Below are 24,378 nucleotides of genomic sequence, written 5' to 3'. Positions count from 1 at the left end.
AAAAATCGGCCAAGTGCGCGTCGGACTTGCGCACCGAGGACTCCGAGCAAACATATTTTTTCATTATGTTGTATCTTACAATTTTGTTTAAAGGATTTTTTTCTTTATCTGTGCTTGTAAGTGCTTAAGTCGTTGCTTTTAACCAAATTTCGAGACTGTGTTCACGGGAAGTACCTTGTAGGTTTTGATTGATGATTCCCTTGCAAGTAGTTGCGAATTACAGAATATGCGGCTCTAATTGCTTTTTCTTCAGATTGCGTTGACATAGAATTTGAATTAAATAACAGATTTAAGTTATTATAGAACTGAGTTCTGATGTGAATATCAATTAAATACATGTAGACGTTCATGAGTAAAGGGATTGTAAGTTTAAAATTATTTAAAAATATATTTTTATTTAATTTAATTAAATAATTAGGGTTTTCGCAGTTGTTACTACATCTGTGCTATAACACGATACTTTTTACTCAATATCAAGACTGTGTTTACGAGACAGGGTTCTGCCAGCACACATGGAGGAAAAATTGCTAAAACATACATTTCATGCTTATCAACATTCGCAAGTGTTGCCAGGAATCAAAACCTACAGGGTACTTCCCGTGAACACAGAATCTTGATATTTAATCTTTATTTAATAGAAACTTACGTCTTATAGCACAGATAAAGGAAAAATTGCAAAAAGCATAAATTTAATATTAAAACATATAAAAATGTTGTGTGGTTTTATGAAACCACGGTAAAAGTGAAACTTTCCGAACAATGCTTTATACCTACTCGGTAGCCGACCGTCACGCGACATGCGCTACACAGACCAAAAAGTTTGAGACGATGTAATAAAAGTTTCACTTTAAAAATGTTTCAAGTACGGAACTCTTGGTTCGCCAATCCGACTCGCACTTGACCATTTTTTTTAAATCTACGTATCAATTAAATTACCAAAATATAGCTTTTGAAAATTGACCACGTGACACGTCTATGTGACCCCCCCCTGGCACTAAAGCTGGATCCGCCCTTGGTTATTATATATATAAACCTTCCTCTTGAATCACTCTATCTATTAAAAAAAACCGCATCAAAATCCGTTGTGTAGTTTCAAAGATTTAAGCGTACAAAGGGACATAGGGACATAGGGAAATAGGGACAGAGAATGCGACTTTGTTTTATACTATGTAGTGATGTTATATGATGGTTTTCTATGGAAGATTAAACGATAAAAATAAAATGTATGAGGATTCAGGATAAAGATTAAATATAAAACCAGATAATACATATACAAACATTTATTTCAAAATAAGGAACAGAATTACATGAATATCTATTAACTATAAACTTAAAAATTATTTAATTTTTAAATAATTTAATTAATATTACTAAACTTAAAAATACTTATGAGATATCCTTAAGAATAACATACGGAAATTATATACATGTATAAGTTATTTTTTTTCGTGTTTATGTTTGACTTAAAGTCAAAGAATTATGAATTTCTTTATACATTTAATGCAAATACAGTGCAACCTTAATATAACGTACCTCAATATAACGATTTCCTCGATTTAACAAATTCTTCGTAATCCCCTTGAATTGTCAATAAGAGTCAATGTAAAATATCCCTTTACTACACTGTAGTTGCTGGGTAGGTACTAGAAGTCTACTTTACTTCAATAAATACATAATAAGTTTACTTTGTAAAATGTAATATCACAGACAACAAATCTTACAAAATTGTAAATTAGATTTAAATTAAGTATGACAATTGAGATTGTGATGTTTTAAAATAGTTAGGAACATTAGCAGTGGTTTAACTGCTTTTTAGTTCGACCAACCGTTGAGTTTGTAACCATACCCTGTTATATTTAGCGATTTTCCCTAAATTGTAGAGTTTTGTACTAAAACTGTTAATAAAATTAAAATGGTCATCTCTCACAGCACCGTTTTGATTACGGCACTTTGTATCATAAAGTTACTTAGTTACATAGGTACATGATTATTATTATGCAGTCAATTTCAAGCAATGACGAGGTATTAGGTAACAATCCAAAAAATATACTTAAGAGATCATTAAGGGCTATAGGTACCTACGACCTTTAGGTGTTTAGCTTAAAAATATGATACTGGTTAAAATTAAACCATTCTAGTTTAACAAAGAAAAAAAATGTCAATTTAAATTATTATTCATGATTTTACTCACAAAAAAAAGAAATTATCACATCCAATTTAAATAATTTATACACCTAAAATACAATCTTCTTCAGAATCATTTTCACACGCCTCAAGCTCAGGTTGTTCATCTAATTCCTCATCCATCAACATATCATTTGGCATTTCTAATAAAGTCATATTTTCTTCAGATTGAGATTTTTCATTGTCATTTGCTTCATCGTTATTCGTGCTTGGAACACTGTAAGCTGCAATCTCAGATTGTCGTTTGGCTTTCTTTGCTAAAGGTTCTTCATCAGATTCATCGGAATAATCATCTGTATTTTTCAATTGCGTTTTTTCGTGACCTTCAGGCTTATTTTTTTCTAATTTTCCGTCCTCATCTGAATCTGATATTTCTAAACGGACGGGTTGATTTAATTGTTGCTTTCTTTGATTTCCGTTAACAATTTTCAATATCTTATTTGCATCCACTCTCTTTAAAATTCTACCGCTGCGGATACCCTTGAATGTTTTAAGAACAGAAAATCCTTTACTATCGTTTCTTAATATAGAAGGATGTATTGCTCGGAACAGTTTTACTGGTTTAGCTACACTTTCAGTTTCAATATTTAAAGTTTCTCCTTTCTCAGTATCTTCAATTTCGGTGTTGGAAGGTTGTCCATCATTTTCGGTATCCTCTGTTAAATCAACCACAATGTCAGAGTTTAAAAGGCCATGTTTAGTTTTTAACAACGGTTCACGCTTCTTAATACATACGTTCACCGAGGTCATCTCACCAGTTATAATATCTAATTTAAAGAAATTACTATTAATATCGAACGATGATTTCAGATCGTTGTATGTAGTCACTATTTTAAGATCCGGCCGAGCAGCTAACGCGGCAAGAGCTGGCGGTGATTGTATGAAATCAGTAACAACCAATTCTTGCTCTAGTGAAGTGGCAGGCAAAGGCGTTTGTACAGTTCCGTCCATTGGCAAAGGATTAATGGTCATTAAAAGATTTCGAGTAGGGGTCTCCGGCATTTTAGCGTCTTCCTCAGATATGCCAGACATTTCCATCAAGTCTGATAATATCGTTTTTCGGCTAGTCGTCGTTGCATCAGTGCTTGGGTTTCCTTCTAAAGATACTTCATCAGCAGCCTTTTCTTGTTTATCAGAATTTTGTTCATCTTCATTTTTACCGTCCAGTAAATTATTCGTTTGTGAATTGTTAACATTGTCTATTGGTAAATCAGATATAATTTGTGTTTGGTTTATATTAGGCAAATTACTTGCGTCGCTCTGTTGCAGATCATCAACTATATTCTCATTTTCATGCATAGCATTTTCATTAATTTCACTGTTTTCGTTATCTTCTTGATGATTATTGTCATCCGTTCCGCAGTCTGGCAGATTATTCGTCGTTGCGTTATTGAATAATGAAAATGTGTCAATATGTTTCTGAATATTATTTTTGATAGACTGCAATTCCTGTAGTTCATTTTGATCAAGTTCAACACCAGGTTCGATAGATACAGCCAGTTCTTTATTTGGCAACAACACAAAGTGAACGCCGTTTGGTAACAATATTTGAGGAGCTTCAAGAGGTAAGTCTGGGGGTCTATAATAAGGCCGACTAGATAGTAAAATTTTATTGACACCAATAAAAATTGGTGATGGTTTTGGTACCTCGTTTCCTTTAAGTTTTACTTGAACTTTTCCTTGATGTAATTTGTTGTAGCTATAAACAGTTTTAGGTATTTCTTGACCTTTTCTTCTATCAGTAGGTATAGTTGTTAACCTACCTCTGACGGTTGATGTTGAATGCTTGACTGAAAAGTTTGCAGAAGGCCGAGTTTCTGTTACCTCTGACTTAGCTTGTAATTGTGATGACTGAGGTTGTGGTATGGGTAAATTTGTGTCCGTCCTCGCGAAGTCAAATTGTGATTGGGTTATCGGAGGTTGTGGTAGGGATGACACTAATTTAGGTTGTTGAGATAAATCAGATATATTTGACATTTGTAATGTTTGGCTGTCTTCATGTTCCGATATATTTGAAATATCTTGAATATCCATCGAATTATCGATATTTACAGATTCAGGAACGAGGGAAGATATTTCCGGAGTATTCAATGTCGTGTTATCTTCCATTGAATTGGTATCTATATTACTTTTTACTACGTCACTATCATCATCAGATAAAACAATTGGCTCAACAAATTGCTTGTCCGTTTTGGGCTTCCAAACTCCCCGTTTCAAAATTTTAGCAAGAATATTACTACAACAACACACACAGTGAGTCTTGCATGCGTGAAAATCTTCATTAACTCCCTTTTGAGCAATTTTTTTACGAGCCCAACAACAATATTTAAATACGTTATTTACATCATCAGAATTTTGTTTTAATGGCATTAAAACTGGCTTTTTCCCTCTTTTTTTCCCTTTATACGTACGGACATCAAAATCAACATTTTGTTTATTGGCACTAGTTTGAGCTACTGGCGTTGAATTTGTTTGCAGGGACGCAACATCTAATGTTTCTTTTACTATTTCACTCGATGACGCACCAGTAGAAGATGATATCATTTTATGATTTGAATTAGATTTCTTTTTCCGATAACAAATTTCACCAGTGAAAAGCATCAACATTTTATCCACCGTATCAGACGCCAACAAAGCATCTTCACACAGGTAATTCGAAAAGGTCCTCGAAAGCCAAGGTATCTTAGGACGTTGCAATCGTGCAGTTTTATAAATGGGTTTTTCTACAAGTTTTGTAGTTTTATTCAATCTTGTATCAGGACAGATAGCTGATAGTCTACTTAAACGATTCATAAGTTTATCTTGCTTTGACTTTAATTTAACCGTTTTAGATGCATTTGAATTAATGTTGATGGAGGTCAGTTCGGCGTTATTTATATCAGGAATAGTGTGTGGGGTTTGTACAACATCTACGCCGAGATTACTTATTTCAACCTCATCTGTGATATCTCTGTTAACGATTTCCATGTCTTGACTGCCAGTTTTACCGGTTGAATTTTCAATGACTGTATCATTTTCTACCATTTCCACCTCCTTGTTAGAAGAATGTGGACTAGTGTTAAGTTTTACTGGCGGACTGTTGCTTTGAATGGGTGCAACTTCAGCACACAATAGATTTTGATTAATACGACGCACTTCATTAATATCTGGCAAATTGACCACTTTATTCCTTTGAGATGACACGGTTTGTAACATTGGAGTTGCCGTTTGGCTGCTAGTATCGGGAAGTTCATTTGGTCGATCAACATTAGATATCCTAGCTGCAGATAGCTCGGAACTAGATGTTCGTGGAGTTGGAGCTATCGGTCCTGGAATACTTATTGCCTGTGTATATTCGTCTTTCAAATAAAGTGTCTTATCTATAAGTTTTGATTCGAAAGTTTTATGCAGGTCGATGGTGACCGGTTGACATCTCTTTAAATACCGACGGTTTCGCTCGTAGCTTAGGAATCCAGAGGTCAAGCGTTTCAATCTTGTATTAAAATCAGGATTTTTACAAAGCTGTATCGGATTGTAGTTTTTAATGCGAGGTTTTTGCAAAAGCCAGCTTGATAATTTTATTCTATGTTTTTGAAAATCTACGGATTCCTCATCGCTAGAAGTGGCTAAGTCATTGTCAAAATTGTCTACATCGATTTCTTCTTCTGGTTCTTCTTTTGGTACTATTTTTGGTTCTTCTTTTACTTGTATATTTTGTTCTTGTCCTGGTTCTTCTTTTGGTTGTTTAAGTTCTTCCTTTGATTCTATTTTTTGTTCTTTTGGGTATTCTTCTGTTTTAACGGCTTTGTCATCAACTGGTTTGCTTTCGAAGATCGCGCAATCTATGATCCTTTTGTCGCGTATTTGATCGTATTCCAAAAATTTAAAAACATCCATATGATCTAATTTTTTTGTATAAACAGTTGGAAATAATAAAAGTTTTAAGTCAACATTGCCACTTTCATTTTCTCCATTTGTATCTGTTACTTGTGCGTCTTCAATTTTAATTTCAATTTTGTCTGAAAAATAAAATAAAAAATTAGCAAATAACTACTTAATTCGCTTTTGAAAAAATCCAAACAAATTCTTGAAATACATACCTTTAACATCGTCATCATCTTCATCATCAATCACAATACCATCATCAACAAACTGTATATCACTCGGCAGTACTTCAAAATTGTCTAAAAAATCTTTGTGCTGAAAGAACGCCAAACTGTTTGCTTTTTCCGCTTCACTTTGTTCAATAATAGCTTCAGGCTTTATGGATTTTGGCAAACTGTTTGCTTTCTCTGCTAAAATTTGATCATAAGAAACTTCGAGCTCGATAGATTTTGGCAAGCTGTTTGCTTTTTCTGCTAAAATTTGATCATAAGAAGCTTCGGGATTCATAGATTTTGGCAAGCTGTTTGCTTTATCTGCTAAAATTTGATCGTAAGAAGCTACGGGCTCGATAGATTTTGGCAAGCTGTTTGCTTTCTCTGCTAAAATTTGATCATAAGAAGCTTCGGGATTCATAGATGTTGGCAAGCTATTTACTTTTTCTGCTAAAATTTGGTCATAAGACGCCTCGGGCTTCATGGATGTTGGCAAACTGTTTGCTTTTTCTGCTAAAATTTGATCATAAGAAGCTTCGGGCTTCATATACGTTGGCAAGCTATTTGCTTTCTCTGCTAAAATTTGATCATCAATGGCTTCGAGCCTCGTCAATGTTGGCATAGCAACACTTGTGACACTTGTTATTTTAGGAAGCACGTCCTCCGTTGCTTCTTCTTCCATCTCTTCATCATCGTCTAATATATTTATGGCACTTTCCATTTCCTTGGTAATCACTGAATTATTTACGAATTCATTTGTTTCAGTACTATTATGCACCGGCAAATTCTTTGAATTAAATATTTCTGTGCTATCCGAATTTCCACTACCTTCATTAGAAGCATCTATTTCGGTTTTTGTTTTAACTATTGCGATGCCACTTTCATCGTCTTCAGTTATATCGTCGGTAACCTGGGACGGGCTTCCTTCTGAGCTTTTAGTGTTTTTGATTTCGAAATTTTCATTGTTGTCCTTTTCGTTTTCATTTTGATCAAAATCAGAATCATCATCATCACAGGGCCTTGGTTCATCCATATCATCGTCATCATCTGTTTCGTTTTCTACATCGTCTTTGGGAATATCATTCAGTGAAGTAGGAATTGTTTCGCTTGCACTATTTTCATCAGCGGGAAGAGAGTCATCATCAATTTGTCCAAAAGGTGTTTCGCATGGGATATTTATTGCCTCTAGTAATTTAAGACTGTCAGTTTCCTCAATGTCAATTGAGTCAATAGGTTCTTTTTTAATCTTAGCAGCAAATTTAGTCGTGTCACTATTTTCTTGATCTTTTTCACCCTCGCTATCAGAGTCAGAGTCACCTTCAAGACTTATAGTTTCCACATTTTGTTCCACAAGTTCAACTTCAGGTTGATCATCTGAAACGAGACACGTTTTAATATATTTTTTGTTTTTGATGATTCATTGGTATAATTTTCAGTATTTATAAGCAGCTTGTATTACCTTGTAGTTGTAGCGGATTCTTCCGAGATGCCGCTATCCTTTCATCCTAAAATTAATAATACGGTTAATGGTTTAGACATGTTTAACTTAAAACATCTGATAAACTTGCTCTTTTTTTTAAATAAGTCATTATATGTATGAAATTCATTAAATGAAAATGACAACTATTACGTTAATATTTATATATAAAAAAAGACGGGTTGCACTCCGGGAGTGCCGGCAGAAGTGAAAACTTGATTATTAACGTTGAGCATGTTTGATATCCATCCGTCTTACGCTTTTTCGATCAGGTCACGTGTCCTGACGCGAGTTTAAGATTTTATACCCAACGCCGCTAAAGAAGTTTTCACTTCGAAAACATATAAGTACTTACAAATTCCTGAGCTAATATGACCTTCCGTTCGGCTATCAATTCCTCCCAATCCGGGAATTTTTTTATAATTATTGTTCTGTATCTGAAAAAATACAAATTCTATTTAAAAAGTTAAAGTTTGAACATTATTAACTCTATCCCACACAGATGTAAATTAAATTGATAGCTATTATTATTTAGGCATATCACAGCAGCAGCATCATAATTTTTAAGTGACATAGATTATCTTTTAGTTAATAATAACCCGGGATAACCCGAAACTTGTCACTCGACGACACTAGCTAAAAATTGACGATTATAGTAGAGCCATTTTAATAGGCAACATTTGACAGTTCAACAAAATTCAACAACGTAACCTAGTAACGACGACATAGAATAACATGATATTTCGTTTTGTTAGAACTGCACATTTGCTTAACTTTTTTCAATTACGATTACATATTTATAATAATAATGACCGATGCAACTAATTTTATGATTTGATTTTACTGATAAACCATTCTAAACATAATAAACATTTTCTTATTTAAAGAACTGACGTCGCTACAATTTTGTGTCAATAAACCTTTTTTCTTTATAAATACCAGAGACGTTACTCTAAAAATCGAAATCTGACATCTAGAATCGAATGCATTGGTTACTTGGGAATAAAAATCATCATAAATTATTGACATGTGTTTCAAGTTCGATTGACAATTGTTTCAAGTCCGTATCGATTAATTCGCTTTAATCGATGTTTTTAAGCAGGTTACCACCCTATGAAGATAAAATTGATAGACGTCAAATGTTGCCCATTAAATTGGCTCAACTATAATATTTAAATTCTTTGTTTCTATATATGCAACATTCACAACCTAATTTTTCATAAATTTCATTAAAAAAAATATTAATGTTATTAATAGGTAAACTACTGACTACTGAACTATGGAGTTTCTTGCCGATTCTTCTCCATAGATACTGCTTTCCGAATCGGTGGTAAATGTTAAAAATACTTATGAACGAAAGTGCTACTAAATAGTAGTCTAATTGAATAAATGAATGTTTGAGTTTGAGTTTGACTTAACCTGACTTAGTTATAGAATGCTTACTTTCTAACTATATCCACTTGCAGGTTTGTCGGTTTATGCTCTTTTGCCCGCTCCAAATAATTAATATTGCCTCTGTAACTGCCCCAAAACTTGTAAAACCTTCCCCTAGCGCACTCTTTCATTTGGTACCACCGTCGTTGTAACATCATCGGCGAACATTTACGATCACTGTAAAAAAAAGGTTTTTTTACATTTAGAAATCTCAAGTACAATTAAGTTTTCATTTTACGTCATACAGAAATAGACTGGGGTACTTAGATCCCTTTAAAAATAATAAAAAGTGCAAAAAATCGCAGTCGGATGAAACCCATTAGAAAAGGAGCGGAATATGATGAAAATAAAAGGAAAAATAAATTACGGTCAATCCGAGTTCGGGAAGTGGGAGGGGGGAGCTTATAAGAGAAAAAAATGATTTCTCTCGATTTCCGACAAAACTACAAGTCCTACGGAAAAAAGTTCAATGGCAAAGTTGAAGGTAATAAAAAGATCTACAACTTTTGTATTGACAATTTTTTCACATAACCTCAAAATTTAGGTGAAAAATTCAAAAAACCAAGTTTTTGGTTTTTTATTTTTATCTACTTTCTAAATTTATTTTTTTTCTACGAAATTTGGTGGAAACTTGCTTTATTATGTCCCAAATACACTGTAATTTATTTGATTGAAAATATTTATTTTTTCCCGTCAAAATATCAGCTTTTTTCAAAAACTTGGGGAGCCTTTTATTCATTGAAATCTCTTCTTTCCAAGAAGCTTATATCTAGTACACTGGAGATTTCAGTATGAACATTAACTTGACACCTAAATTTTGAGGTTATGTGAAAAAATTGTCAATACAAAAGTTGTAGATCTTTTAATTACCTACAACATACGTAGTATATTATTATTAGTCTGTGCCTACAACTTTGCCATTGAACTTTTTTCCGTAGGACTTGTAGTTTTGTTGGAAATCGAGAGAAACCATTTTTTTCTCTTAAAAGCTCCCCCCTCCCACTTCCCGAACTCGGATTGACCGTAATTTATTTTTCCTTTTATTTTCATCATATTCCCCTCCTTTTCTAATGGGTTTCATCCGACTGCGATTTTTTTTGTTTCAAAAATTATCTACTCTAGTCTAAAAGTGATATAATTTAATCTATATCTATATAGCATTTAATTTTGAGTTACTTTACTACTTACTAGATGGCGCTGTACTTAATTCACACAAAAAATATTACAATCTGAAATTTCGTTGAAAGCATTCAAATGATTTTTAGTGAGAAACTTTTAAAGAATAGAAAATTAATCGAACTTGAGGCAGAACTCGATTTTTTTCTATTTAAAAATTTCTCAAATTTAGGAAAGAAATTCTCAAAAATAAGTACATACCCTTCATTATACTCCCGAGTAAGGCTCAGCCACGCATCTACAAGAGCTGTTCCACTCAATTTCTCCACCTCATACTCTTGGACGAGGAAAAACAACTCGTACAGCACTTCTGGCTCCTCGCCAGTTCTTTCCCATAGATCCTGAACATTTTTTAAGGATAAATATTATAAAGATGAAGAGTTTGTTTATTTGAACGCGCTAATATCAGGAACTACTGGACCGATTTGAAAAATTCTTTCGGAGGAGCGGTGCAATGCGGGTAAAACCGCGAGGCACAGCTAGTTAAGGATAAACTACTCTAAATATTTAACTAACGAATGTTATTTTTTATACATACCTATGTTTAAAATTAAGTTTCTCATGTAAGTGACTTATTGTCTTAATGGGAATAAATGTCTTTAAACCTTAAACGATTGAATGTACATTTAAGTAGTGTTACAACCGAGATTCGAAAGATATATATTTACATTGAACAATAAGATTGGTGTGTAAAATTGAGATATCACAAAAACTTTTTCACTCATATTCTTTTCACTTCACAATACGTGATAAAAAATGCTTTAATGCAAATTAAAATTAGGTTATTTTAGCTTATTATATGCATCACTCATCAGTTGAAAAATTGTCACAAGCAGATGGCACACACACAAAAAATATAAGTCAATTTTTTTTTACTTTTTTGTCTGCTCTATTATTGTTTAAGCTGTTATCAATTGTTTTTTTTCTGTAGTTTTCAATTTGTGTGGTGGAATAAACTAGTTTTCTTTCTTTCTTTCATACTAGATTTATCTACACAAAAGGTGTTACAACAAAACAGCATAAGTTTCCCTGAATTTGATATTTTTTGGAATAAAGAATAGAAACTCCGCCTCGGATTGGCGCGGGCATGAAGAACGCGGTTTCGAATCCCGTCTCGTCGAATCGACTTTTTCCATTATTTATAAATTTATAACGTTTCCCTGACTAAAGCTTACTTGTTCATCACTATAATCACGATAATTTTTATAGTTTTAAAAATAAAATAGTAAATTTTATTCAGTGACTGTGTTGTATTTTTGATGTATTTGATGTATTTGACATATATTTTATTTTATGTGTTTTATGTGTTTTTATTAATTTGTATTGTATTTCATGTGTTAATTGAATTGCCATGTTTTAATTGAATTTTATATATTTTTTTTATTTCATGGATGTTTAAAATTACAAAATTTTAATCATGTTATCATTGTAGTATTAATTTGATGTATTTTTGATAAATTTTTAATTAGGTGATGAATTTTATGTTTTATATTTATTTTTTTCGTCAATGGATGATAAATTTGATTATGTATTTTTAGACTTTTAAAACTGAAAAATTTTAAGACATTTTTTTTATAATTGTTGTATACGCCTGCTTTATGGCCAATTCAGTTTATGAAATAATTAATAATGTATTTCTGTAAATTGTATTAATTGAGTCATTATTGGTGTGTCTAATAAATAAATAAATAAATAAATAAATAAAGCTTGACACTAGCAAAAAGTTTTAACAAAACCTGCTTCTTTTCGGAAAAGCACCCACCTGCCCAATGACGTCAATCTTCTCGTGAACCAGCACCAGATCGAATAACAGCCAGTCGGTGGCGGAGAGCCGGGCTATGCTAGTGATCGTGTCGTTCCTGTCATCCGCAGGCAACAAGCGCTTGAGCTTTTTCAGGGTTAGGGTGCGCATTCTTTCCCTGGAGAATGGGGTCAAAGTAAAATATCTCGAAATAGAAAGAGTGGCCAGTCTACATGGATGCATTTAGTCGGGTGATATGATATGGTAATTGGTATGGTAGGAATGTTGTGAATACAATTGCATGATTCAGAAATGTATCACAACAATTCGATTTATTTTTGATCCCTTAGGACACATATTTAAACCACAAAACTGACGTAGAAACGGTCTATGCGAACAAATTAGCAGTTAAAGCCGTTCCGCGTTATCCACATAAACATTCTACGAATGAGATAATCTCAGGAACTAATTGTTCAAATTGAAAAGTCACATTTGTGTTGACCAGATTATTGATCGCAGAATATTTTATAGTATAAACTATACATATAAATCACCTTACGAGTTACGACCAATAGGAGTAAAGTTTGCGAACGAAGACGTTAGGATCAGCTAAATATATGTATTTAGCTGATATAGATTTTTTGTGAAACAAACTTACCATAACAATTTGCAGTCACACCTCGTCTCCTTCTTCATCACCTCCCACATTTTTTCCAGCTCCTCCTCATCATTGTGCTCCCTGATTTGTCTCGACACCGCGCGTACGATTCTCCTTTTGAACTTCTCTACTTCACTCGACTTCCTCTCCCTCATATCGTTAAATTTATTATCTTTCACGGTCGGCACTGGCTGAGTAACTTGCTGAACCACTGGCCTTGCCACTGGCTCAAATCCCGACTGTACCTCTGGTTGCTGAATTACAAGTACTTGCTCTATTTGCTGAGATTCCACTTCATCTAGAGCTTTCTCCGCGCCTGGTACCGTCAAGTTCTAAAAAAATAACTCTTATTTACTTTATTATGATTTATTGAAAGCTACATCTACATTTAGCGAAAAAGTAATTGGAAATACACATTAAAATAAAGTTGGTACAAAAGCAAAACGGCTGGACATTCCTGCTGGACCTTAGCTCTTGTTGGGACTTGGGCAGAAGATGGCGTTTTTTCGATTTATACATGCATTAAGATTCCAATTTCCGTGCAAAATCTAGCTACTAGACCGGGAGATACTGACACAAAATTTCGAGTCATTTGTAACAGGATGGCGGTTCTACAGGGTTCTTAGTACGCAATGACAAAAAGAAAAATGATGGTGTGAACGCTGGTACCGGCGGCATAAGTCGCGTGGGCGTTAGTCGAACTCATCGGAAAATAGCAAAAGTCAAACGATTTGTAACAGTATGGCACTTATTTTTCCTGTAAGTTTGAGGATCAACGAATATAAATACAAAATTTCAAAGATCTAGGTGTTGGAAATCTTCACTTATATAAATTAATAATAAATTTATTTTTCAAGTATGACAGCACTTTTTCCCCCTACTAGAAGTATGGCAAATATAATAATGGTCACATTTTATCAAATACTCTCCAAAAAGCCAAATGCAATACTGGTACAAAAAGATAGGCGAAATAAAAAAATTTTGCAGATTTTCGGCGGTATGGCGACCATTTGGAATCGTCCGAAAAGTATGGCATGGCGATTTTCGTAAATGGCTGCACGACGATGGTTACCTGTGCAAAAGTTAGCTTGGTACAAATGGTTGAATAATTGTTTTTTTTAAATCAACACATTCGCGTCGGTATGGCGGGCTGTAAGTCATACCGGAAAAGTATGGCATGACACTGGTAAATTCTAAAATTTTTGTGTTACAAATCGTTTGACTTTCGCTATTTTTCCGACGAGTTCGACTAACGCCCACGCGACTAACCCACCGGTACCAGCGTTCACACCATCATTTTTCTTTTTGTCATTGCGTACTAAGACCCCTGTAGAACCGCCATCCTGTTACAAATGACTCGAAATTTTGTGTCAGTATCTCCCGGTCTATACCTACTAGCTACTACTATAAATAATTGTAGAATGTAGAATTATAATATCGACAACGACATATAATCAACATAACTCCTTTGTGCGAAATCAAGTATGAGTTTGTTAGTTCAACATCAATAATCTACGACAAAAATACCTTAGTTGGAAATGCGTGTGGTTTTAATCGTACACGACCCTTCGGAGTGACATAAATGTCTGATTCTTCGAAATGTGTGCTGCATATTATGGAATTCTTAAATGGTTCCCATGAAGGTTGTTTTAAAATTTTCCTGAATAGTTGAATCCAAGCCTCTCGCCTTTTTTCGCCGTTCGGAAATCTAAAAAATATTCAGATGTAGGTACTAATACAGATGATGTATTTGACAAAGATGAATTTTAGAAACCAAAAAAAAAATGTGCTTGCCGATTTTTGCGGTCCTGAATTCATAGACAGTTTTATAAATACGTCGGTCGTCCTTTATTAAGGAATATAGTTCTGCAAAACTATTTTTACTTTTGCACAAAATGAAGAATATAATAATTGAATGAAGAATATACTCGTACCCGTAGAAAGATATTTTATTTGATTTCGATTGAAGAGTCCCGCGTCTATTGTCGCACCAACTCACGACGCAAGCCATGGAGTTATTTTATGTTCCGTGTCTGGAAAAAAACTGTTAAGTTTATTTATCTATACTTTTAATATTATAATGCTGAAGAGTTTGTTTGTTTGAAAGCACTAATCTCGGGAACTACTTGTCCGATTTGAAAAATTATTTCGGTGTTAGATAGCCCATTTGTCGAGGAAGGCTATAAAATAAAATCTCGCTAAGACCAACAGGAGCGGAGTACTGCGGGTAAAACCCTGCTATTATAACGATAATCCCTATAAACTTTCAAAGACTGAACATGTTATATAGTTACCTACAAAAACAAAAAAAAAGACTCAAATGATTTTGTAAACTTAGACGCTATGAAGAACCATGGAGAAGGAAAGAATACTTCATATAAAGAATAGGTGCAAATCGCAGATAATAATATAATAGGTACTATACTAGTAATAGTCTCAATTCATATTGCTCGCGAGAATAGCAAGAACAGTGCATGTTATCGAATCCATAAGAATGAAATGCCGTACCCGGTACCTATGCATGGTAAACATGTACCTACCTAATGACGTTTTAAAAGTGCTTCTAGAAGAAGTCTAATTGAATAAATAGGTAAATGGTTGATTTTGAAAAACATTTATAAGTAAATTTTGAGTGGAGTTGCTACTTGCTATCAACATGTTGCTGACAACATCTATTACAGCTACATGTGGGAAATTTTTGTCAGGAAAAACCCATTACCATCGAGAAGCCATCGAGCCTCAAAAGTTTTCACAAAACTACCGAAACTCATCTAATTTCGAGAAAAATAACTCTCATACAATAAGTAATAATAAATTATTCATTATACATAGTTATTTTCTGCATTATTTTGATTCGTAGAGGACTTTTGGATTTAATTGAATGGGATTTTAATTTACTTTGTATTACATTTATAAAATCGAAAATGTAGAGCCGATTAGGATTAAGCGCTACATTATTATGAGTAATTTTTTTTTCTCAAATGTAAATACATAATACCACAGACTAATAATAATATACTACGTATACAAATAATACTTAGTTATAACTATAAGTATATATATATATTCTTTTTTTATTATATTCCTTGAAGATTAGTACGAGGATGGTTCTTATGGAAAGAAAACATAAACATATGTACCACGGGCGAAGCCGGGACGGACCGCTAGTTGTTATTACGTACATTGTCATTTTTTTGTCTTTATTTTTTATCTCTAAGTAACTATCTATATTTTTGCTATTACTTACATATTTTTAATTAATTGGAAAAAATATTTTTATCCTTTAAAACAAATCTACATCTGCTCTTATTGTATCATTATACATTCAATTATAAAATTAACCTACTGTAATGATAAAATCGATGATAGGTATCTATATTCTACAAATAATAATAATTAAAAAAAACTAAAAAACACGCTTTTTATAGAAAACCGAACTAAAAAATAGAAAATTTTATCAAATTAGTGTATTGTCATCGGTCCTCAATAAATCTACAAAGTTTGAACGAAATCTGGCAGTTTAAAGTGGATCAAAATCGCGCCCAAAGAAGTCGGTTACAAACATATAGGTGAAGCTAATATAAAGCGTGTAATAAAATGGGCGTTATTACATAAGAACTAACGAATTTTTATTAGGTACGTTTTTGTTAAATCTGTGTGGTAAATGTACGCTATGTTTTGAATCTTCCCTGCTGTCTTTCTTTCAAACCACTTTTTTCGAGCGATCGAAACTGTACTATTTTTTGTAAGTAGGTATGGTCCGGGAGCCAGCAGCAGATTTTATGACCAAGTTCCTCTCAAGCGGTAATTAGTAAAATGCATCAAAGTATAGTATTATGAAGCCTCGTGAACGTCAGCTGGAGCTCGGTTGGGGGGAAGAGCGGTTGTAGCCTCCCGTATCAGCTGACGGTTTTTCCACCAAGATACAGCCAGCTGACATATATATTTATCCACAGTTACATATAAGCTATCATCAGGTAAATTTTTGTTTGAGAGGAAATAACGACGGAAAATAAATTTTTCTTTAAATTTAACTTTCATGTTCGAGACACCAGCTGACGTATAATACACCATGTTGTAACCAGCTGACTATTTTTTTTCGTTGAGATATTGGGTTAGCTACAATTTGACAAATTTTTAGCTGAGAGGAAATGAATGAATGAATGTATTTTTTTTCCTATGTGCGTGGGAGGCTACAACCGCTCACCCCCCCAACCGAGCGCCAGCTGACGTTCACGAGGCTTTATAATACTATACTCTCATGCGTCTGACGAATTATCTCTTGAGAGGAAATAGTTAACCAAATTTGCACCTGGCTCCCTAACCAGTAGGTACATGCAAAAAATAAAAATACACTGCCAAGTTATTATCAAAATTGGAGCTGATAATATTAGATAGGTATTTAATGATGTTAAATTCCATGTTTACAATAATCGCATTGTTGTAATTATCATTCTCTAATCTTCATAATATAAAAAATATCAAAAACTGGAAATCTTCTTTAAGCTTAAGTACCTACTTATATAAAAAAAAATATTAATGTCATGCCCATGGACGTATAAAAAAAGACGGACGGTATATCGCATAAACATGTAGTGAAGCCTAGTAATGGCGGCGACCACACCTCGGACACTCCATACAAAATTATCGTTTTGACAGTCACACTTGAAACTTGAAAATATACTCGCCATCTTTGAATGCTCCCCCCACTCCCCCATGCAACTATTTCACTGTACGAACTATTGAATCGTAAACAATGGACTATTGTTAATTATTTAAAATAATAATTTAAAAAATATATTCATGAGTTTTCAATCTATAGTGGTTTAAAGTTAACTCAAAAATGGACCATTTTCGTAAATTTTCTAAAAAATCTTAGAGAAAGTGTAGTGTAAGAAATGTTATAGTATGCTATATATTCGTGATCTACTCAATAAGCTCTTTCATTTGATACCCCACGCGGCATGTTTTGGAAATGTTTATTTTTTTCTTTGTATGCCATATTTAATTACCGGGGTGCGGGGAAGGGGACCACTAAACTGGTTGGCAACATCTGTCTATAGGATGTCTGGGATCTATACAATATATATCAGAAGTCAGATTTAGGTCCGCTATTTATGCAAACGAACATCTCCTTGGAGCCTGCTCTATATGTTCTAGAAAACTTTAATACACTCATTTGAATGCTGCCTCAAAAAATGCGGCTGACAGTATACTGGATTGCGTTCCGTTTTAAATCGTAACCAGTATAACTGGCTATAAAGGAACGGCTTCACAGTATACTGAATTGACGTCACACCTTACAGTGGTCGCTGAGGTGGTCGCAGTGCATAACGGAATACACCCTATGTATTCTGTGGCGGCGACAGTCGACACATCCAGGTTGATTGCCAGATGCAATAAAATTACCCCACACTTTAGTATATTTATTTTTCAATTTGTTATACTTTTTATGTGTACTCTAACTATTAGAACCTATGTATAAATACAATTACTATTTAGCTTTGACGAATCAACCACTGGACGCAAAACCAAAGGAAAATGTATGAAAACTTGTTCAACCAATATTGGGGGGAGGGGAGGTAATGTCTCCTTAATTATTATTTAAAATAAATAAAATGTCAGTTTATAACCAAACAAATAGGAAACATGCTTCATACGATTTCAGTATACTTGAAATTTTCAAATTAAATGTCTTTTATCAGATGTCATAGACAGTATTAATTATTGGCTGTGATATTTTTTTTTAAATATGGTTGTTATACATATAAGGATTAGCATATTATACATGTTTTTGTGAGAAGAAAATGCAAAAACAAATTGCACGCCTCATAAGCGAAGCGTTGAGGTGGGTACTACTGTCACTTCGCGCAAAACATCTGATTTTTCAAACTTAAAATGTCTTTATGTATCATACATTGCACTTGTAAGATAATACATACAGTGGCGTAGCTATCATAGGGCCAGGTGGTGCAGTGCACCAGGGCCCCGGAGCTCAGGGGCCCTCAAACCTCAGCTTTGAAAAAAAAATATTTTTTTTTAATTAAAAAAAAAATTTTTACGACACACTAAATTCATCAATGTTTCCAGTAAAAGTGTTCAACTGTCAAAATTAGATGACATCACTGATTTTCATACTGTACCTACGCAGCAGCAACGGTTACAGTGTTACTAATAATAAATAATTAAATAATGTCCTATAATATTTATTTTATTTATTTAGTATTGACTACCCTCTCAAACACCGAACGACCCGATCGGGCCGCGCTATGACGAATTACGCCATTCTGTTAAACATCGTGCGGCCCGATCGCGCCGCGCTTCCTCATTCGACTTTCGACGAAACAACGGATAAATTGAAAAAGTATAGAAATGACTTCAAGTCCTTCAAATCCAAGGCCACCGAAACCGCGAGAAAATACGATATCGATACTACCTTTCCAGAAAAGCGACGAAGAAAAACTAAAAAGCATTTCGATGAATTGGCTTCTGATCACCGATTCGAAAACCAGGAAGAAGTCTTTAGAGTAACTATTTTCAACAATGTACTCGACAATTCGACATAATAATCAATCAGTTAGATGCGCGTTTTATTGGTATGAGTGCAGTTTGTAAATCGTTCGACTTCCTGATGCCAAAAAACTTGCTTAGCTGGAATGAAACGATTTTACTCGAGAAATGTGATCAGTTTCAGAAGAAATATTGCGATATAATTGGACCCAATTTCTCGCTCCAATTTCTTAATGTATATCATCTGATTCTCCCTCAATTGATGGAGACGTGGTCTATTCGCCAGCTTTGCCAAGAAATTATAACAAAATTTGGCGTGCTCGAATGTGACCTTACGGAAGTGTATACAGCGATGCTACTGTTTCATACAATTCCTGTTACTTCCGCAGCAGCAGAAAGATCTTTCAGTAAACTGAAGATTATAAAAAAATATTTAAGAAACAGCATTCGACAAGATCGCCTCCGACATTTATCGTTAACTAGCTTTCCACCCGCAGCTTCGCCCGCGCAGGCAAAGAAAAACCCGCATAGTTCCCGTTCCCGTGGGATTTCCGGGATAAAACCTATCCTATTTCCCGGGATAAAAAGTAGCCTATGTACTTTCTCGGGTATCAAAATATCTCTATACCAAATTTCATGCAAATTGGTTCAGTAGTTAAGGCGTGATTGAGTAACAGACAGACAGACAGAGTTACTTTCGTATTTATAATATTAGTATGGATTGCAATAGAAAATGAGGCGGCATCAAACTTGGATTTGAGTGAAATTATAGACGAATTCGCAAAAATTAAAGCGCGCAAGAGATTGTGAATTGGGCGGGGAATTCTGTTAAAAATCGTTTTTTCCATTTAATTAATCTCATGTGTATAATAAATATTCTATATTGTCATGTGCGTCGTTGTTTATTTATTCCCTTTTTCTTCTATTAAACACATGGAGATTCTAATCGAGACGACGACGTATGGATTTAGCCTACTAGGGATAAGTTCACTTACTGTTTTCTATTCTTATTCTTATCAATAATTTTGAACGCAAATATAAGTTCAAACTACGCGGAAAGAGGGGAGGAGGAGGGCCCGATTCTTTCCCTATGCACCAGGGCCCTTGTCCCCCTAGCTACGCCACTGAATACATACACACACATATTAAGAAAAAACACTATTTTTAACGTTCATGATATTTTTGATGTCATTTTTGTTATTTAAACTAGTTAAAAAACAGTTTAAAAAAGTTCTGTCTTGGACGTCCGTGTGTCTGTATGTGCGGATCCTTTTTCTTGTTAACACGATAGCGACCGAAATACTTTACTAATCGAGTCTTTTTTTTTCTCTTACGCTTGAGTATGCTCAGGAATAGAACCCTTTCATTTTTCAGGGTCTGATTCGATGTGGTTTAATTGTTATTAAATAAACAAAAATAATAATTAATAAATATTTATTAAAAAAAAATTATGAGGCGTGCACTTTTGGATTTTCCAAATTATATATTTGAATTTTATCGTAATTTTAAAATTGATTAACTTTACATCAACTCCCCGACTTTCGGGTGAATGAAATTTTGAAATAATGGCAACACTATGGCAACAGCTGTCCTGATGACAATGGCGGCTGTATTTTTTTTTTCTAATTTTGCCGTAATAATTTTGTAATTAAAACATAAAAGAAATAACTTGCTTCCCTGTGGAATGTAATCCCTTGTGTTTTGTTATTTAAAATTGTACTGTTGCGAGTTGCGACACCATTTAACCACACAAGACGGCATTTTAAATATTTTTTGTGAAACAGTGACGCAGTTAATCAGTCGGTAGTTCACGACGTAATGGCGGCCGACTAGCTTACTATGGTGAGAACTGAGAGTGTGTGCGTGTTCATTGTCTTTATAAGATCGCTAGCTTAGGGGCTGTCCAGTGTCCATTAATCACGTGAGGCTTGAAAGGGGAGGGGGGGAGGGGTCCATAAAAAATCACGAAATATCATCAGGGGGAGGGAGGGTAAAGTCAAGTATCACGTGTACTTATTATTTCGGCAAGCGCGCGATACTCAACCGAAAAGCGGCGTTACATGTATGCGTTACTCAGTTTTTTTTAACCCAATAAAAATATAATTAATGTAAAACATAAGCTTGTGATACGTTTGTACTTCGCAATTCTACCCAGAATGAAAACAAATCAATACAAGGACGTACTTTTTGTAAGTGTTTATTACTTACTAGCAGTCCGCTCCGGCTTCGTCTGTGGGCCATGTGACAGTATGTTTACGTTTTCTCTCAATAAGAACCCTCCTCGTATCAAGGCATATTATAAAAAAAGAGTTAACAAAATCGTATTAGCCGTTCTCGAGTTTTGCGCTTAGCAACACATTTGGCGATTCATTTTTATTATTTAGAAGACTAGCAGTCCGCGCCGGCTTCGCCTGTGGTACCTACATGTTTACGTTTTCTCTCCATAAGAATAAAGAACCATCCTCGTACTTCAAGGAATAAAAAAAAAAAAATATCGAAATCGGTTAATTTGTTCTCGAATTTTGCGCTAATCAGCAGATTTGGCGATTCATTTTTATAATATAGAAGATTTTTTATACCTGAATATAAAAATAGCACAATATACCTTTATATTAAATTGTATTTTTAAAGTGAAACTTTTATTACATCGTCTCAAACTGTTTGGTCTGTGTAGCGCATGTCGCGTGTATCGCGGCTGCTGAGTAGGTATACCTACTCGGCAGCCGACCGTCACGCGACATGCGCTACACAAAGCAGTGTTCAGAACCGTTCGAACAGTTTCACTTTTACCGTGGTTTCATAAAACCACACATTACATTTTATTATACATACAACTAAGTAGGTACGCGAAATGGGATGAACAGAAATTGATGAAATTTGATACGTGGATAGATTATAAATATTTATCAGACGTTAATTTCTCAACCCATCCGTAGTAATATATTTTTGTGACGTAAGCGTCCGTCGTCGTACTTGTGTGATGACTTTGATTTTTATAAGGAATCTCATTCAAAAATCAAATTGATTAAGAATCTTATTCATAACTAGCTTTCCGCCCTCGGCTTCGCCCGCGCAGTCAAAGAAAAACCAGCATAGTTCCCGTTCCCGTGGGGTTTCCGGGATAAAACCTATCCTATGTCCCGGGGTAAAAAGTAGCCAATGCCCTTTCTCGGGTATCAAAATATCTCTATACCAAATTTCATGCAAATTGGTTCAGTAGTTAAGGCGTGATTGAGTAACAGACAGACAGACAGAGTTACTTTCGCATTTATAATATTAGTAGGTATGAATTCTCGATAAGAAACACGCGAACACCTACAAATAGGTATGTATAATCAAATGAAAAAAACATACATAATATTATACCGTATAACTGTAATACATATATACATACATATTATGTATTCTTCAGATATTTTTGGTATATTTCATGTTGACAATATTAAGTTTATAATTATTTAATAACATAATTTTATTACAATTTGTTTGAATAGGTTATGTATCTCGATGACTTTATTTCTAGACAGATTTCACAATATCACTGCAAAATACGAAACACGAAGAAAATTAACACTAATTTCATTTTCATTCCAGTGCTTTTTATAACTTATCTAATAGTAACATACCCATTAATTATTATGAATTATTGAATAACAACATAAATTACATAAAGTTACCTAGTATTTAATAAATTATTTCTTCATAATAATTAATATAACACCATATTCAGAAAATAATAATATAATGTATTAGATCATTAAATCCGTTAATGAAAAATTTACAAAAAATCAATAACAAATATGTAATAACAAAACTCTATTTTACCATGTAGGTAAAACGCAAAGTAAAACGGCACCAGCACAGAGCGATGTAGCATGTCGACCAAGGCGGACGCTTACGTCACAAAAATATAATTATTTAGAAACCCGTTGGCCGTTTCGTTGCCTAGTGCCTACGCTGCACGTACTTCATTATCATCACAGCAACGTTCGAGAACGCCTGTCTTTTGTATATAACCTCATTTCCGAAACATTGTCATCATAATATTTGATGATTTTAACACGCCGCACTCTGAATGTCCAGATGCCAATGCAGCTTGTTCAATTTACTATATTTACTTACTTACGAGACTTCGAGCCGATGAAATGTCGCTAACACGGTCACAATTATATACACAAATACTATAACATATGTAATTTAGCGTTACACTCTCTGATAAAGTCCAAATACATTTTTTTACCTACATTCACGCGGAGTCATGAACACGTCGAAGTTTGAAAACAAAATGGCGAAATTCCACCTTTCTAGTGTCGTGGGGGCATGCGCGAACGGCCGTCATGAGCAAGTGAGGGACAGATGCATGTTTCTGTACTCTTTTTACCTATAGATAAAATGGATAAAATTCAAGCGTTGAAGGGGCAGATTGAAGCCACTGTTTCATTCGATTTTACTTCATTTCAACAATAGCTTCCGAATGAATATGTACCATAAAATATAGTTTTCGTTATTATTTTCCGCGTCAGAATTTGATAACAGAAACATACAACTCTACATCTTTTCTTTTTTGCAGTTGAAATTAATAATATTATGATTGTTGAACTATTTCCTTAGTAATATTGAATAATAACGTCACCATATTTACCGTCCTAATTCTTCATCATGAACTCAATAAGGATCTTAATCAAATTATTTGAAGAATCTAGAGGAATAATTTATAATAGAACATTAAAACCAACGAGACTGCTCGTTATTTTTTTCGAAATAGGTATAATTTAAAGTCTTTCTTCAATGCGACTATTTTTAGCAGTGGAATTCATCTAAAAATATATTCCTATCATAGACGTACTTTGAGTGTATTTCAACTGCGAAACTTAGAATGATGTCTTATTTACTTAATAAGATAGCATTTTAATTTTTATAATTAATGCAATCATTTTTATCAGCGGAATTGGCATGTACAGCTTGGTGTTGTAGTCAGTTTTGTTGTAGTAGTTGTACAACTAGGTAGTTTACGTTTAGTTTGCAAGTCAAAACTTTTAAAAGAGGTTTTGTTAATTGTATTAGACAGTATTTCGATTTTAATTATCTAATAAATTATAAAGGTCGGCGGAATATTCAAGAT

The 24,378-nt window shown here is 33.9% G+C and overlaps 1 protein-coding gene across 6 annotated transcripts; it reads right to left on the bottom strand.

Moving 5' to 3' along the window:
- Positions 1–1,288: 1,288 nt before the first annotated feature.
- On the bottom strand, positions 1,289–23,523 carry LOC149897699 (uncharacterized). 6 transcript variants are annotated; one of them, XM_090116552.1, is made up of 11 exons: positions 23,379–23,523; positions 14,681–14,790; positions 14,274–14,454; positions 12,747–13,078; positions 12,110–12,266; positions 10,549–10,688; positions 9,181–9,348; positions 8,093–8,174; positions 7,720–7,765; positions 6,264–7,634; positions 1,289–6,182 (listed from the first exon to the last, which is right to left on the bottom strand). In XM_090116552.1, the coding sequence occupies exons 2-11, from the start codon at positions 14,755–14,757 to the stop codon at positions 2,227–2,229; spliced, it is 6,510 nt and encodes a 2,169-aa protein (XP_089972678.1). In that variant the 5' UTR covers positions 14,758–14,790; positions 23,379–23,523; the 3' UTR covers positions 1,289–2,226. The 6 variants fall into 6 exon arrangements, with proteins under 6 accessions (XP_089972678.1, XP_089972677.1, XP_089972680.1 ...); XM_090116551.1 differs by having other exon boundaries at positions 14,681–14,779; XM_090116554.1 differs by having other exon boundaries at positions 23,383–23,523.
- Positions 23,524–24,378: the final 855 nt, after the last annotated feature.

Source organism: Colias eurytheme, chromosome 25 (genome assembly GCF_061535395.1).
Source record: "Colias eurytheme isolate Ceu_HAF_F1 chromosome 25, ilColEury1 Martin Lab GWU primary, whole genome shotgun sequence".
Lineage (NCBI taxonomy): Eukaryota > Metazoa > Arthropoda > Insecta > Lepidoptera > Pieridae > Colias > Colias eurytheme.
Note: the sequence above shows the minus strand (reverse complement) of the source record. Positions and strands in the feature narration are given on the sequence as shown.